The 18045-nt window shown below is 42.6% G+C and overlaps 1 protein-coding gene across 1 annotated transcript in view; it reads left to right on the top strand.

The window, feature by feature from the left end:
- thsd7ab (thrombospondin, type I, domain containing 7Ab) overlaps nt 1–18045 on the top strand; it is a 357113-nt gene that overhangs the window by 260139 nt on the left and 78929 nt on the right. Inside the window, exons 16-17 of the mRNA XM_079562212.1 lie at nt 11343–11522; nt 16170–16308. Coding sequence (XP_079418338.1) covers nt 11343–11522; nt 16170–16308 — 319 coding nt within the window. The remainder of the gene's footprint in view (nt 1–11342; nt 11523–16169; nt 16309–18045) is intronic.

Below are 18045 nucleotides of genomic sequence, written 5' to 3'. Positions count from 1 at the left end.
AGCGTCACACACGATCCGCACATCGAAGCCGACCGGTTTCTCCTCCAGCTCCTTCCACTTTCAGCTAAAATATCCATCAAACCACCACCGCACCGCTCTGTATCTCCCACTAAACACTGACGGTTACATCCCCATCTGAAAGTCTGGAACCGTGGGACTTAATGAGAGCAAATGGTCCTGTTGTGGATGGCTGCCCTGTTGTATTGGATCTGTCGCTGTCGAGATGTACTTACGAAATGCAGCCTGGCGGAGAAGATTCAAAGAATTGGTTCCAGCAAAAGGAATTCATTCCCCCCCCCAAAAAAAAATGTCAGCGCTTTGATGAAGAAGCGAAAGAGGGAACTGCTTCTTCACAGGACATGAAAATCTTTCTCCTGGATTTGTTGCTTTTGATGTTCACAAGAAAAGATCTAGATGAAGACAACGTGTAAAAGGACAATGTATGAAACCCACACCTAATCCTGTCATCTTCACAAGCTCCTGTTAGACGCAGGTGCTGCATGTTGTTATGCCTCCGACGCCATTTAAAAGCAGACTTTTTCTGTTTCTTTTCCTCTGTTGAGTCTTGGTTCAACTTGAGACTTACTTTAGGCGTTTCCAAAATACCGATTCTTCACAGGGATGAGCTTTTTACGACGTATATTCGGCTGCTGTAGACGGCTATTCCCCTGCTCTGAGTTGTACTTTTTTGCATATGAAGGAAAGAGGAGAGCATCTGTTTGCTGCTAATTAAGTGGCCTTTAACCTCAAGGCTAACTGAAGAAATGAGCAAAGTTGTTCACAGTCACGGCGATGTAAACGCTGATCATCTCACTATACAGTATGTCCTGATCTAGTGCAGTGCTGGAGGAGCGCAGGGGCTTTTTCTGGGGTCAGGATAGGGTCTCCTCCAGGTGGGAAAAGTGGGCGAGTCTGTGTACAAAAGAAGTGATAACACAGAGTTCCGGAGCTTGTGTTGCTCTTCCTGAAGCAGATTGCTTCAAAGTACTGAGTCTGTTTTACTACAGCTTGTCACTGGTCAGGTGACTTAAGTGTCTCAAAGTGCTTCAAAGCGGCTCATTGGCTCACAGCGTTTCAGTGCGTTCCCTTGACAGTTTTGAACCACGGATGTTTTCTGTCTGGTCCTAGTGATAAATGTCCTGCTTTTATCGCGGTTGTCATTCACCCGTGTTCATGTGGTGAAAGGTTTCTGCATCTGGCCATGGGAAACTTGTCAAAATTAGCTCTGACTGAATGAAATAAAAAGATTGCACATTGATGTTCTGCCCATGGACTGTAAAAAATAATAGACAGCGTCTGCTCACTCCCCACCTCGTTTCTATAATCGCACCTAACCCAGTGTTTTCAGGAGGAAAATCTAGCTGTAGGAAGTTTAACATAATTACGAACCAGGCTTTTAAAACGTATGTAAAGAGCAATGCTTTCTAGTGCGAAGCTAACTTGTTCTGCAGCCACTAGATCAAATTCAGGCGTTCTGCTCTCCCAAAATTTCATCCGATGGGCGGGGGAGCGACTGAATTTTTACTATAGTAAAAAGCACTGACAGCCTCTGATTATCTCTCTGCCCAAAACAACTTTATCTGTCTGTGTTTTCAACGTGAGAACATCAGCCATGTCAAAAAATAAGTCCGTAGCCGAGCTGCTAACCGCTCGCCCTAACTAGCTCCTTAGCAGCGCATAGATCCGGTGAAAACAAGTATTATGCACTAATAACGTCAATACAGCCGGTAACTATATAAAGCAGCCTTTGAGACGATCACATACTGAGCCGGGCTTGATGCATTTGTGGTTTATTGCGATGAGCTTAAATACTAGGGAGATCCTTGTGTAGATCGTGTGTATAGCTATAGCTGAAGATCCAGAGGACATGGCAGTAACAAAGAGGGACTAGTTAGAACTAAAACAGCAGTTATTTTTCAGTCCAGAGCTCCTTCCTGCTTCAGAACACATTAAATATCACTCGCCCCTGACGTCTAAATCAATCAGCGGTTTTGTTTAGCCCAATATCACAGCAGGAGTCGCCTCACAGGGCTGCACAAACCATTAAGGCAATAAAACAGAACAGAAAAGTCTCCATCGTGTTCAGTCTGAATGCAGTATGATGGCAACAGGAAGTGCACTGGGACACGAACAGTGTCATTTTTTATCACAGCGCCGCTCAGTGGATGGAATTTTGGGAGAGCAGAACGCCCGAATTGAGGGTGCTGTTTCACTCCTATCGCAAAGTTAAGGAAACACTTGGTCTTGGTGTTTATCACAGAGCGTTGTAGCATCAACTCCCAGTTTTCAAACTTTTTTTGCAAAGGTTGTTGACATCAACAAATGTACATGTTAAAAATGGACTTATAAAAGCATTGATGCTGAACTAACACTTTTAAAATGATCTTGTATGGCATTTTCTTTGAGTTAAATGGATGAGCTAAAGTCCCTGTAGATACAGGCTTTTGCCTATTAACATGTGTTTTAATGTAGCATACCGAAAAATCAAATGAAGTAACTATTATTACTTGCAGTTATATGTGTTTCATGCTTGACATTGCCGTGTTTGGCACGAGAACCACAGGCACTTTTCATTTTGGCCCTCGGACACAAAAGGTTTGGGCACCCCTGCTCTTGATGTAGGTATTGCAGCAATGTCGGCTGATGGTCGGCCCCCTGTGTCGTAGTCACGGATCTGTGCTTCCTGCGGCCATTGGTCCTGCCTCAGACCCATAGAGCGGCAGGTAACTGAGTCGGTTCTGTGTCCACTCTGTGAAGCACAGAACCACATTACAAAGAAAATGACTCTTGTTTATAAGCCTCGGAGCATTCAGCATTAAATTGTTTTTGTACATACTCAGAATGCCCCACGCCTGTGTCGCACACATGGATTTGTTGGTGCTTGGTCATGTTTATGAGAAGTCACAACAATTAAGTTGGTCAGGGTTCAAACAAGGAAGCAGCTCTGAAGCTCCAAATCTTAACAAAGGCTTTCCTCGCAAAAAGTCTTAAGTGTCACAAGGCTTCTCTCGCCCATCACTATATAAAAGGCTTTAGTAAATATGAACTGTCTGGACCAATTAAAGGACTAATAATAAACACTACTTCATCAAGCTTTTGTGGCGTGTCCCCAGCGTCCAATGAACTCATTTTGAATCCTCTCCGCTCTCGATGTGCAGTTATTTGTCATGTGAAACACTGTTTACCCTTTGGATTTCATATGTTAAATATTAGAGAGAACGTTTCAAATCAATTCTCAATTATCAAATTTATTAACAACTCCGTGCCTCCGAATGAAATGCTCCGGCGCTGTATGGATTAGCTCTAATGAAGTTAGTCAGTCGCTCCGTATCGATCGGTGTTCTCCCTGATAACTGTGGGCGTAATAAAACGGAACATCTCCCTCTGGCTGCTCTTACAGACAATAATACCACTTGGAAATGTAATTGTGCGGAACAGAAGCGAAGTTTGCTACGGGGAGAACTTTTTTCACAGACTGTACATATGTAAAAAACAGCACGTTTGGGCTCTAAGGACAGACATTTACACTTGTTAGGAGCGTATATTATTAAGAAAGATAAACCAGAAGAAACTACAAAGGACACATTACCAGAGGGTTGTTGCATATTTGACATTTCAGCTGTGGTTAGCTTAGCACCTTCACTTTCCATTCCGATGGCCTCTACAGGACAGGATCATTTGTTTTTTCAGGGTTGCTGGTGGGTTTTCACTGCTGTTGGAACCTTCTTATGTAAACTTTCTAACCAGAAAACCTACCAGAAACCCTAAAAAAAGAAGATCTTGCAGCGTCCTAGAGGCCGCTGGGATGGAAAGCTAGGGCGCCATGCTAACGAATACAGCCTTGGGTCAAAGGTCAAGTATACACTGATATGAATTATTTTTTCCCACATAAATAGTTAGGACAAAGATGGCGCCAGCAGTGTGCTCGGTGAAGCTTCTCCCTGCGCTCAGTATTTTGTTTCTGTTTTTGCAGTGAAAATGTCTCAGCTCTAATTGTGTATGATCGCCAGTCACTCCTCAGCCATTCCCACCGCCATCAACATATGTTTGAGAGGTGCTAGCTTACCGTCGCGGTCAGCGGGAGACCTCACCCTTCATCTGGCGCTGATAAACGCCAGATCTTTATGTGACAAGACCTTTGTGCTCAATGATTTCTTCGCCTCCCGGGAGCTTGAGTTTATGCTTTTGACCGAGACATGGCTACGAGCTGGTGAGTGTTTCGCCTTTTCAGAGCTTCTCCCTCCGGCCTGTTCTTTCTTTATCTCCCCTCGACTCACAGGCAAAAGCGGAGGTTTAGCCACGGTGTTTAAGACTGACTTTGTCTGCTGTTTGATTCTTATCAAAACCTACAAGAGTTTTGAGCTACAGCTCTTCGAAACTGGATCCACCCGTCCTGTGCGCGCTCTTCTATCGTCCTCCCAAATTTAACAAGGGTTTAATTAATGACTTTTCTGACTTTGTTGCAGGCATGGCACTAAATTGTAACACATTTTTAATAGTTGGAGATTTTAACATTCATTTGTGTTGCCCCTCAAAGCCCTTGGTCAAAGACTTTTTAATGTTTTGGAGTCTTTCAATCTTAAAGGGGCTAGATGCAAGTTAGCCATTTTATACTCACTACTGCCACCTCAGGTCATACATGTAACTGCACCTTCTATATTAAGCTCGTGCATGTTGGCACTTCGGACCCGAATTAACCCCTTTTTGAGTGACAGTGCAGGATTTTAGAGGCAGTTGTGGTGAACAGGTCTGAGCTCATTCTACACATGAGGACATTGTTGGAACATGTAGAGGGAGGAAAATACATAATTTTGACATTTTTAAACTCCTCCTGCTTCGTTGTGTGAGAAGTTTTGCCAGTTCTTTATTGACAAAATATCGAATATACAGCTTAAGCTTAAGCTTAAGCTTGTTTCTAAAATATCACTGAGCCGCTGTGACGGCACAGGTTCCGTTTTGGATCGATCACGTTTTTCGGTATCACTTTATTTTACACTACCTTGATACATTGTATGTCTTAATACATAACTACAAACTACAAATACATATTATTTTGTTGTGCATCTAACCCATAAGTACAACTTATTACACATTCTTGCAGAGCATATAACATTGTACTAAATTAGTCAGGTACAATGTATCAAGGGTACTGTAAAATAAAGTGTTACCCGTTTTTCAAAGCAGAAGAATCCGCCTGAAATGTTGGAGCTTAGTGACAGTTATAGAATGTTTCCCTTCGTCTGATGTCGCGTCTCCAGTGAGGAATTAACATAATAACCATCACCAAACAGTTTCAAACCATGAGAAGATAGGTTAGAAAATGTCCTGACAACACCGCTCCCTGACTGGTCACCTTTAGTTCAAGTAGCAGCTGTTCACTACGGGAGCGAACACACTCCTGTATCTAGGCAGGTTTTCATTGTCTGGTCTATAAATATGCATGTTTCTTGAAGGATTCCTAGCGTTCTGACCTTTCCTTTGACCCAGTGACCTCGCCCTTATAAGGATGCAGTGCTTGTTTGGTGCGAGACCGGCAGCGATGCTCTGACCCCCACGTGAACCCTCCACTGTACTAAAGCTATGTGCGTTTCTGAAAGCCGTGTGCCGTGTTCCTGGCACTCCAGATGAGACGTCGGCCCAAAGGAGGCTCCGTCTGCACTCGTGTTTCTGTCACTGTGCTGTACTTTGGACCCACTGCGGAAAGTAGGATTACGTCAAATTGACTCGAAAGTAGATTTGACCTTTGAGTAAAAGTACCATTGAAGCAAGATGTCAAATTTCCCTAAAAGGATGGAAAAGTTTGTGTTGTGGAGTTTCAGACTCTCGCACATCACTCCGTCACGGCACACGACGGACAGACAGTGAGTGTGTCACTGTGGATTGGCGAATGCCGAAAGACTTAGGACTAAATTAAGAAGATTTGCGCGATCCCTTACCAATCCCCCCATCCTCTGAGCCGTGACTGCGTCCTGCTTACTCACACCAGCTCCTCTTAAGTCCTCTCTCTCTCTGGGAGCAGGCGTCAAATGGAGCTAAAAGTTAAAAGTACGACGTTAAAGAAACTGCAGTGAGATCATTCTCGCGTTTTGCAAAGCTTTAAAAGGTTTCCAGTTTGAATCATGTTTTGGAAGCTAACCATTAGCAATGTTTGTTGTTTTTTTGACTGAATGTGAAGTGGCTGGGAGTCGAGAAAAGAAGCTATTTTTATCCCTCATTAATTAATCTCAGGGGTTTAATGAGATATACCTATTATTAATGTTGGGAAATAATGTGAGATTTCATGATAAATGGAACTTAACTAAACCTGATTTCTGAACAGAATCATGGAGCCAGAGCCGGTGCTGGCCCTTCTGGGGCCCTAAGCAAAAATCCACACGGGGGCCCTACAGTATGCATCCCATGGCTATTCGACAAAGAGCAAATCCATCTACGGTGAAAAACAGTATCACTGTGCAGTAGTGCAGGGCAGAAGAGGAACATAGTGACCTCAATTCAGGCCCTGCCCCCCCACTAACCACTAAGCCACTGTCAGACTGGGATTTAGGACTACTACACTTTTTACGGTTATTTCTGTCTGACCACTGAGAATTAGCCTGTGAGTCGCCCAGTTCGTTTAAGACTGTGCACATTCAGAGAACCAGAGTTACTGTAAGTTACTGTGCTCATGAGAACCGTGTGGATTCAACTCCTCTTTGAGACAAAAAGGCCAATAAGAAGAGAGTTTAAAAGAGTGTGTGGCCCGTGATGCCCCGAGTCCGACCAGAGAAAACATGAGAGCAGCGCCCGGGACACGGGTGACATGATGCAGCCGTGCATGAGGCGAAGCGAGCCCCGGGAGACAGACGGCCGAGCGGGGACACGAGCGGAGAAGCACTCACGCCTTGGGAGTGACGGGGGGAAGGTGGTCGGTCCACTTCAGCAGACTGCTCCGTTTTGGTGTTATATGTGGCAAAGAGGCGGAGAGTGAGTGAGGCTGTCAGAGTCTGTCCACATAACAACACGTTAATTAATCAGTGAAACAACACTGTAGTGTGACTGAGATGCGGGGCCCTTGTGGCTGCGGGGGCACAAATTTTGCAACAGAAATGTGTTCAAACTCATGTGTAAAAGTCTCAAAGGAGGACGACTTATTCTGAGCATCATCAGCTTGTCCAGATTAAGGCTCATATTTCACTAAATCCTATGCAAATTGGAGCTTATTATTTGGATTTCCTCAATTTTAACGTAATGTTTAAGAAACACAGTGGGCGAACGGAACAATATTCAGCAGGTCACATCCAAGTGGATGCGCTGTCAGCTCTGATGTGAGCGTGCATCATCAAGAGGAACCCCACGGCGTTCCACAGTGATGTAGCTGCGCTTTAAGGAGAGCCCTAAAGCACAGCCTTCAACATTTTTACATCAAAGCTACAAATGTTCCATAAATGGCAGAGAATTTTGGGTTCATGCAACCTCCAGATGAGAGTTCCTTTCGCAAGTTGAGGAGTTCAAGTATCTCGTGGTCTTGATCATGAATGAGGGGAGGACAGGCTCACGTAGGGACATAGCACCTCTAGAGGACAGTAGGGGGGAAATGATTAACAGAAGGAGACGGGACGTGTAGCGCCTCATTTAACACATCCGTCTCTTCTACAGGCACATGCAGAGGGGACTTGAACCCCTGCCTCTTTTGCTCCATGACCCTGAAGTGCCCTTTTCTCTCCACACTTTGTATTTATTGATGTCATATTTTGCATAACCAAAGTTTTCCCATGTCCCTTACCATTGGCTCTGTTCCAGTATTACTTTATCAGCCTAATCAATCAAACTCTAAATGACCATGGTCATGCTAGTTCATGGTGTGTTTTGAATGCCCCGCCCATTGGTTAGAGAGGAGGGAAAGAAGAGGGCAACTTCATGCACACAGCGCAACGGTCTCCACATCTTGTGCTTCAGATCCCTCTTCATTTCTTGTCCATCGGCCTCATAATGACAGACTAATGACAGTTTTGAACGATCTAAAAATAAACATTGTGTGTCTGACGCACATATTCTCTTAAAGCAATGTGAAACTTAGTGCCCAGACATTCTCAATAGTTGACTTCCTTTTTTTAAGCCCTTGTTTTCAGAGACACACACAAAGTCTGCATTTCTACAGGGGCGCCACTAAGAGACTTATGACCTGGGGCTGATGAACCCCACTAGCAAAATAAAATCAAAATAAATCTGTATTTTTAGCTCCTACACCTCTTACTTTTGTAAAATGATGGCCATATCCATACAAAGTTAAGCTGAGGACCAAATGCAAAGATATTTTAGCAATCCAGTGTATCGTCCATACGAGCCCAGTGTTTTGGAGGTCTGTAAACCAACAGTTTCCAAACTAGCTCCCGCCGTTTACGCGGTGCATTTGTTACAACTTCTCCTCAACTTTTACTAAAGCGATGACATCACAGCACCAGAGTGGTGTCTGTTATCCATAATCTTCTGACCTTATAATGAGTTTTACTCAGGGATCTGTGATGGTTTGACTCCGCTCCTCTTTGCTCCACTGCCGTCCACAAGCCACAGGTGACAAGAAGGAAAACACGAGTCAGTCTGTGTGTTTGGACTGACAGTAAAAGTCACTGACAGGTTTTTCTGCTTTAGTCCCGTTACGGCTGAAGAATAAACTCTCCTCCTCGTCTCTTCAGTAGATCCTAAATCCTTTAATCCATTTCATTTTCACTGTTTACATTCATACAATAGTTTACTGCACATGCACCTCTACATCTTGTTCTATTATCTGTGTTAGCGCCACAGCGCCTCACACAGGCCTGGAGGATGAATTGCGCCGTTTTCACAGACCTGAGTCGACCCAACACATTTACTGAGCTGCTTCAGGCTGACAAAGAAAGTTTCTGAAAATATAATTGTTTTGTCTTTGTGTGGATATCAATGAACAAAAGAAAATCAAAATTCAGCTAAAAAAGATGCTCTGTCTTTTTCAAGTATAACTTGGTGTTGAAAGCTGAAAGTAATACATGGAAATCTTTTGTTACTGATGAAAATTGTGCTGTTGTTCGGCACCAGTGATGTCACTCTTCAAATCACTCATTTTGTGTTTTTTTCCCAAAACCTTTGTGCATTTATTAAATCTCCACATTCAGTGTTAGGAGTAAAGTACAATAATTTTGCCACGGGTGGCCTGGGGCATACTGTAGAGACCTGGCAGCCATTCTGAGCCCATGCTTTCTCCTCAATCAGTGATTTTAGTACATTGACGCAGGAAGGCAATAGTTTACAGAGCGATGTCAAATACAGAAAATGGCTAAATCTGTGTTAGATAAAACCTGGCTTTATTAGAAAAGGTTTCTTCTCCAGTGACCTCCAGTAAAGTTTAGCTGAGACTGTCCCTCTGTGCTCTTTCCTCTGGGCTGAAATCCATACATTTAGATTGTTTTGTCAAGTGGTGCTAACACTGTGTCCTCCAGGCTGAGCACTTCTACAGCTGACATTTCAGACTGCAGAGTGTGTGTGCAAACCAAGAAACACAAAGTGTTCTTGGAGTTTGAGGAGTAAAGTAAAGTGCACTTGAACTTCAGACAGATTGTGTCAGGGCTAAACCTGGGCTGAGGAAGAACCAGCAAAGGCTAAACCGAATATGGATGCAAACAAATAAACATGTTCAACCAGTTCTGTTTGGGACAGGCCTGTCCAGAGAGAGGTCCAAGTCACTCCGAGCGCTTACACTTTTCAGTTTCACACGTGTCAGTGTTGTACTCTGTTAACTTTAAGCTAAATGTTTAGCATGACAGAGCTAGCTTATTAGCACGTACCATCAGTCACATAAAAGTATTAAAAGTTGCTCTGTCAAATTTTTACTGAGGTATAAGTACTGAATAACCTGGCTAACGCCAGGCTGCTGTGTGCGCTCGAATTATTTCGAACTGCACAACAGCCTGGGGACCATAGCCGAAATCTCCGGTGGATTTGGGAACCAATCACAGAGCGAGGAGGGACGGCAAGACGATGACGCGCTATTCGATATATGGAAGCTTGTAGTTTATTTACGGATAATTAAAAAAAAAGTTTATTTACGGATCCAACATGACAGCAGCAGACACGATGGTATTTTTTGATCAAGCTTTAGACCTTGTTCTAAATAATTTAGCTCAAAAGTTTACAGCGGGTACGTCATACGTCATCTCATACGATGATATGATTGGCTGGGGCTACGTGCAGACGCATGAGACTTTTTTTTTTTTTTTTTCGTATCGCCCAATAAACGACTATGGACGATCGTAAACCACACCTCTCCTACGAGAAAATGAATTGGTGGTCCCCAGACTAAATATCACTTGTGATTTTAGTCTGGTGTTAGCCAGGCTAAGTACTGAAGTGTGTATTCTAGAAAATACTCATGACTTCAAAGTAGAAAGCAAAAATCTGTTTAAATAGGTGTTCTGAAAAAAAACGTTCCAGCTTCAAAACCTTCAAAACCATGCCTGAGTAGAGCTGGACAGCCCCGCCCTGTATCTCATTTGCAGGAGAGACCTGTAGTATACAAACAAATACAAAGGTTTCACAAATACAATATGAAGCGTTTAAAAGCTAGCTCATCAGCTATATGCTAACTCATAGACATAAAACACACCATTTTAATTTGAAAATGTGTCTATATTTTGTCCGTATTTAGTGTTTTCTTTCTTGTAAAATATCTGTGCAGTTTAAATAAAGTCACCTTGCCTTGATTAGCTTTTAAATAGTGTCCTTTTCCCAAAAAATGAAGGATAACATTATTTTACAGATCCCAGCACTTGATCAGAATTGGGCTGGACTGTTTAGCTCTCTTTCCCCAAAGATACTGAATAAATCTCTAGATCAAACGTTCATTGACAAACGTGGTGGCCATCTTGCCGAATGCAAAACCAGGAGCAACATTTTCATGGATCCAACGGTAGAATGTGAGGCACACTCATTGTTTGTGATGGGTTTGTTACTTCTAAGTCTCTCATCTCTCTCATCAGGGTTAGGTCATTGCTTTGAAATGTCTTGTTTAATTGTCATGTTGTTTAGCCGTATTATCTTTGTTTTCTCCATTCATTCCCAGGGTTCAGTGTTAGCACGCACTGTATCACTGTCTCATGTTCCATAAATATTGCTCATGTTGTGTTAAAAAGTACAGAAATACTGTTTAAAAGTAGGAAACAAATGTTAGAAGTGAATGATCTGAACTGTTTGACAGAGGAAATTCCACAAACCTTCTTCTTTTGGCCTTGTGAGTGGCCTTGACAGTACATCCGACAGCGCCCCCTCCTGCTCCGGAGTGTGCCTACACTGTTTATAGAAGCTTACCCTTTACACATGTGTCCGGTTTCCAGGGTACATCGAGGAGGCGTGCATCATCCCCTGCCCGTCCGACTGTAAGCTGAGTGAGTGGTCCAACTGGTCGCGCTGCAGTAAGTCCTGTGGCAGCGGGGTCAAAGTGCGCTCCAAGTGGCTGCGGGAGAAGCCCTACAACGGGGGAAGGCCGTGTCCCAAACTCGACCACATCAACCAGGTACGAGGTGCACAGAGAGGGAATCCATTTACTCCGGCCGACTCTACATGGCTGAATACTTGGAGTACAGCAACTGGATCATTCTTCTCAGGAGCACTACTTTGAGTAAAGTCATGTTTTTGTTTCTAAATCCAGTCTAAAACTAAAATAAAAGTTGAAAATAACCAGGGGTTAAAGTGGGCCGTAACCCTCCGGTGCCGATTTCTGTCACCATGGGTAGTAAAAAGCTTCTTACAGACAATCATCAACACCAAATAAACAAAGAAGGAATTTAGTAATGTGCTCTGTGACTATCTGTAATAACTTGTACCTATGTGTTCGATACACAATGGAATCACTTGTATTAGTACTTTGTAGGTACATCATGTAATAGAACACGAGACCCTTAGGGTTATGTCGTATTACATTATATATCTACAACCTACAAATACATATCATTCCATTGTGTATCTAAGCCATAGGTACAAGTTATTACAGATTGTTACAGAGCACATTACATTGTACTAAATTTAATCAGGTACAATGTATCAAGGGTATAAAATAAAGTGTTACCGAAAAGTGTTTGGGGATTATTGTGAATTTGTTGAAGCTGCACTGGGCAGAAGTTTCAGTCTTCAGAGAGAAACTGGAGGAATAAGATCAGCAGCAGGTCAGTCCGCTCCCGCAGGTTTACTGCACTTCAATATAACAGCATTTATCGTGAAATCAGAAACTTTATGGACATACATTTATCCATAAACAAAGTCTACTCTTTCCAAGCTTTTGCTCACTTCACAACAATCTGCCTCATATTTTGTTTTGTTTTTTAGATTAATTTAGGAAGCATAATGAAGAGAAGGCGATAAGGCAGTGTGGGATTGCGGGGTTGGGGGGTTGCGGGGTCACGGTGCACAGTAACGGCGCAGTGTTAGTCTTTTTCACACAGTCTTTCCTCTGGTCTGATCCTCTGCATCTGCTCGGTTTAAAAGCAACAAAAGAGTCATGAATCCTGTCTAAGTCTAGTCTTTAGTGTCGTCTGGAGTCTGTGTCTCCTCCTCTTCAGCTCAGTGTGAGGAGCAGCTCCAGACGGAGGAAGAACAGGGGCGGAGCTGACACAGGCAGCAGAGGGACTGGGGCCCCACAGTAGAGGGGCCCCACTGGGAAACACTTACACTGGATTTCGACTGTACATAAAAACAACACCGAAATAGAACTAGTAATAAAAGTAGTCTAATTGCAGCTATAAAAATCAGTGTTACTTTGCTTTCTTCTGATTTTCATCATAAGGCTGATTGAAACAGCTGCTCTGACTTTCTGAGAGCACCTCAAACACAAGCACATAAAAAGAAGACTTTGCCAATCCATCGGAATCACATCTCTAGTTCATTAACAATGCCTTTTATCGATGCTGCTTTGTGCCGCAGCCTCTTAATATTAAACCTGCAGGCGTGGAGACGGTGCAGATCCAAGACTGCAGATACATGCACCACTTTCACTTCATCACAAACTAAAGTCTGGGCAGTTTTAGCATGCACGTCATAATGACTCCATCTGAATCTCTCTGTTTAAGTAAAAGATACAAGAAACACATACTGCTTTACATAATCTATTGGCTATCTTTAAATTAACAGGAATCGATAAAGAACCAAATCAATAAGAGAAATGATCACTGGCACTGACATGGATGAAAACGTATCACTTCCCCTCCCTAAGACTGTCCCTTTCAGGCCCTTCGCTCTGACGCAGCCTCCCCGACTCAAACTTTGCACTTGGAGAGACTTTTATTCCTTATCTCATGCGTCAAAGTAAGATATTTTTGTGTCGCCTAAAAACAAGTGAATGGATGTATTTTCAGGCCGTGGCATTTTCCCTTTTCATTTTTTGCAGCTGGGTTTTTGCTGAGTAGCTTTTGCACAAGTAGACACCGCGAAGGCCTCACACTTTCATCATTATAAGAGCAGTTTGTTCAAACTTTCTGAAGTAGCTTCATAAAGAAAACATGCATTACCATAATACCGTACAAACACTGCAATTAATTCCATTCCAGTGACTGTGACAGCTGCTTTAATGCCATAACAGTTATATCCAGTTCTCTTTTGGCTATTAAGTCCTTTTGCTTCCTTCATGTAACTATGAAGACAGGTCTGCATTGGAAACGCTTCTCCCTTTATTTAATGAGGACTCCAACATCTTGTGCAAATTAAACTTGTCAAAACAGAGCAAGACGAGGCTGAACTTTGTAACTGTCGCAGAGCAGCGAGGGCTGGGCCACGCTGACACAGATGAATATTATCTCACTGTTTTTGGGACTTTCCCCATAAAGATGATGAAGCGATAATGTTGCAAACCGTCAGAATGATCCAAAAAAAGTGCTGGAAACATGTTCATTTACATCACTCATTCAACAGGATTACTGTCCTGAACACACTGCATTAGCTCACTTTCCCATTGTTTTTACTCAATTTTCCCCATTTTTAATTTAATTTTTTTTGTTTTTTTTGTTTTTCAGAATTTTGCCCCCAATTTTTGGGGGTCTAATAATGTCCCTTATTTTTTACCCCCATTTTTACCTTTTTAAAATATGTTTTAAAAAGACAATACTGATATACTTGGTACTGTAATTTTGCATATTATCCTCCAAACAACTATTTTGATATGATCTTGAACACAATATGGGCCAGATCTTGTGGCGGCGCACGGGGCGGCGCAGGCTCTTGGCGAATTATTTTCCGAGTGGCGGCGCTATATGTGCCATTCGCCTCCGCCGCCTGTGAGGGGGCGTCACAAGAGGAGGTGACTGCACTGATGGACATTCACTTCCTCGTTTACATTGCGCTGTCTTGCGTTCTTTCTTAAAGGGGCTGGAAGCAAGTTTGCAATTTTATACCCACTACTGCCACCTCAGGCCATATATGTAACTGCACCTTCTATATTAAGCTCGTGCATGATGGCAATTCGGGCCGAAGTGACACATTTTTGAGTGACCGTACAGGATTTTAGAGGCAGTTGTGGTGAACAGGTCTGAGCTCATTCTACACATTAGGACATGGCTGGAACATGTAGGGGGAGGAAAATACTTAATTTTAACATTTTTAAACTCCTTATAGTCCCTTTAAGCCTTAGGCTCTCACAGGTCAAACTAAAAACTTGATTTACCTCATCGTGAGCTAAACCATGTTCACGTCTTCAGAGAAAAAGAGCTACACCCTAACCCTAACCCAACAAAAGCACATGTTCACCCCACACAACCACTCTCCTGGACGCGGAGTCCATCTGGTTGGAGGAAAATGTGTGTCTCCACCCACTTAAATGCGCTAAGTCTGGAGTGGCAAGATCACAAAATGTCACGCTATCGTCTCCGTTTTGACGCACAAGATCGGGCCCTATGTGTTATATACAATATGTACTGTACAAAAGGGCCACAGTGGAGTCCTATCCTTACAGCGCTCTCCCTCTTGCTTTGCCCTGTATGTCTGCCTGTGTGTAAATTCCTCTTTTTAATTGTTATTTTTCAACTTGAGAAAATTGCCACTGCCGTTAAACTCTGAATAATTATCTCATATCTGTCATTTGCAATTAAATGTGCTACAAATGCCTTGTAATTTGTTTGTTTGTTTTTTCTTGTCTGCCGGAATGTTCCCTGGAAACATCATGTGACCACAGGCGCAGGTAAGAAAGTCACTCATTATTATTTTTATCAGTGATTAGTTGGGATGGGCCGAGATCTCGTCACAAGTAATCTCATGATGTTTTTTAATGATTATTATCATTTTTATCGACTGCAATTTAGATCTTTAGAGATTTGTATCTTGGCCCACCCCTAGTGATCAGAGAAAAAAAGACCAAATTGTTCCTTGTTAGTTTTTCCTGTCAATTGTCACTTTGCTTTTGCCTCTTAACCGATGACATTCGCCTAAACGCACTCTCTCTCCCCTCCATCCCCTCTAAGGCAGTGTTTCTCAAGCTTTTTTACGTTATAAACCCCAGCTTTCCACTTCTGGCACATAGTAAATCATGTTTCAGATTTCTCTTTCATCAGGCCAGTGTAGTTTCAGATAGTCTTTCCTCACTTCCTCTCCTGCGTCTTGAGAGAAACGTGTGGCGAGGGCGTTCACACAGGCAGCTAAACAAGAGCAACTCGAACCACCGTCTCACCATCGCAAAAGGAAAGAAAAAAACACATTATGGGACAATGATTGGGGCAGAGGACAACAAAGCCTGCTGTCACTGGATAAAGGAAACAATTCAGAAACTGGGGACAGTAAATCGAGATGAGCTTTTTCCCTTGGCACACCTGAGACGCTGGACTGAAGTCAGACGGTGCCTCCATCGGTAGAAAAGCGGCGCTGAGACGTCACAGCAACATCACGTGAGGAAGCAGGAAGTGAGCGATCAAAAGTGTCATGTATGAAAAGCACAGTGAAGAATTAAACCCAGCATCATCAGACTAAATTGGATTGCAAAGATAATATTTCTTCCATATGATCTGGCGACCTCCTGAAATGATCTCCCCTCCAGTTTGAGAACCACTGCTTTAACGCATGTCACCTGTACTGTGTTTTTGCTCTCATCTTTGCATGACTCTGACATGACGGGTTTAAACATGAGCTCGGTCTGCGTTTTCACCCCCCCCCTGGTTGAACTGTGTGTGTGGGAACGCTTGGTCCTCCGCAGGTGTATGAGATGGTGCCGTGTCAGAGCGACTGCAGCCAGTACGTGTGGGTGGCCGAGCCCTGGAGCGTGTGGAAGGTCAGCAACGTGGACCTGAAGGAGAACTGCGGAGAGGGGGTGCAGACCAGGAAGGTCCGGTACGAATCCGCCTCTGAGACGGGACACACTGATTTACTGAGTCAAACCGATTCCAGCCTCAGAGTCAAACCTGATGTTGCCAATTAGTTTAGTTTAGTTTAGTTTAGTTTAGTTTAGTTTAGTTTAGTTTAGTTTAGTTTAGTTTAGTTTAGTTTAGTTTAGTTTACTTTAGTTTACTTTAGTTTACTTTAGTTTACTTTAGTTTATTGAAAGGACAGTGTGCAGTTACTTTCAAAAGATGGCTGGACCAGATTTAGCACTTTGCTTATCTCCATCTGTAGTCCCACACAATTAAAATTACATAACAGAATTAAGAATTACATGTCACAGGTAATTTACAATTACAAGTGCAATCAACAAATACAAAGTGCAAGTTACAAGGTGCGATATTGGCAAGTTACAAATCATAAAGTGCAGAATTATAAAGTGCAACAGTTTTTTCAAGTCTATACAACACATACACAAGATAAGATTATTACTCTAGTAACTAGTAGCCATGAGACGAGGTTATCATATGTTTTTAAAAGGGGTGGGGCAGCATCATTAAGGATTTTATGTACCAAGCAGATATCAGAGTACGTGATCAGATTGCTGAAGCTTAGTATACTGTATTTTTCAAGTATATTGCAGTGGTGGTATGGGGGATTTTCAGGGCCTGGTATGTAATGATCCAAAGGGTTTAAAACAGTTTGTTGGCCTGAGACCATGATGACATACAATACAAGATAATGTGATAGGATCATTGCATTGAAATACGATTTTGCAGCTTCCAATGACAAAGAGCTCCTGATGTGCTGGAGGTTAGTGATGTTACATTTCAGAACACGGCAAACCTTTTAACATAGTTTTTAAAATGAAGTGTCGGATCCAGGATCTCACGGAGGTATTTCACCTTCTAAACATTTTTGATCGTATAATTATCCACATAGATAATTGCTTTTGCTTTCATTGCTTTGCAATGTTTATACAATACATCAATGAGATCCTTAAAAAGGCAGTCTTTACTCATCAAGTATCTTTTCCAAACATAATAAGTTGTAAAACTGTGTTTACTCACTCACTCAAACGTACGGTATATAAATTGATTGACAACACAGTATAAAGGCGTATGGATAAAACAGCCTTTTACATGGCATTTGTTTGCCAAAGGATGTATCAACAACGCAAACTAAAGCAACACCTTCTGGACCTTCTGGAACGCTTGTAATATACGGAAACACAGGACACATGATGGCGGAGACCAGTTTTTACGAGATCTAGAGATCAATAAACGGAAAATCCAAAGTAATAAAAAATACTTGTTTGGTGCTATGTTGCAGGCCTTTATCCTACGTCCCAGTGAAACCTGGGCCAAACCCTTCATGAGGAAGGAGCGCCAAATATCCGCGCTTAATGAATCCACTTCATTTTGCCTCGTTTTGTACATTTCACAAGAGGAATATGTTTTTCCGGTTTAGCTGAGTCTGCGCTTCTGATAGAGTTCGGGAATGTGACGTCATATCGCTAAGCATTATGGGATTAGCAGCAATTGTAAACTAATGGAGATTTTAAAAGTAAAAATACTGGAGTTATTGTTCACATTAAAACACTTGGACTCCACAGTGAGTTAGATGTTTTTACCAGCAGTAACTCAGCAGCTAACGGAGCTGTTCCACGTTGTTTTTTCTCCACTTTTTATAATGTTTTTAGCTAATGTTAATCTGTGGAAATGTATGCTAACAGCTGCAAAGATGGCG

The sequence above is a fragment of the Gobius niger genome (genome assembly GCF_951799975.1).
Source record: "Gobius niger genome assembly, chromosome: 8".
NCBI classification, from domain to species: domain Eukaryota; kingdom Metazoa; phylum Chordata; class Actinopteri; order Gobiiformes; family Gobiidae; genus Gobius; species Gobius niger.
Note: the sequence above shows the minus strand (reverse complement) of the source record. Positions and strands in the feature narration are given on the sequence as shown.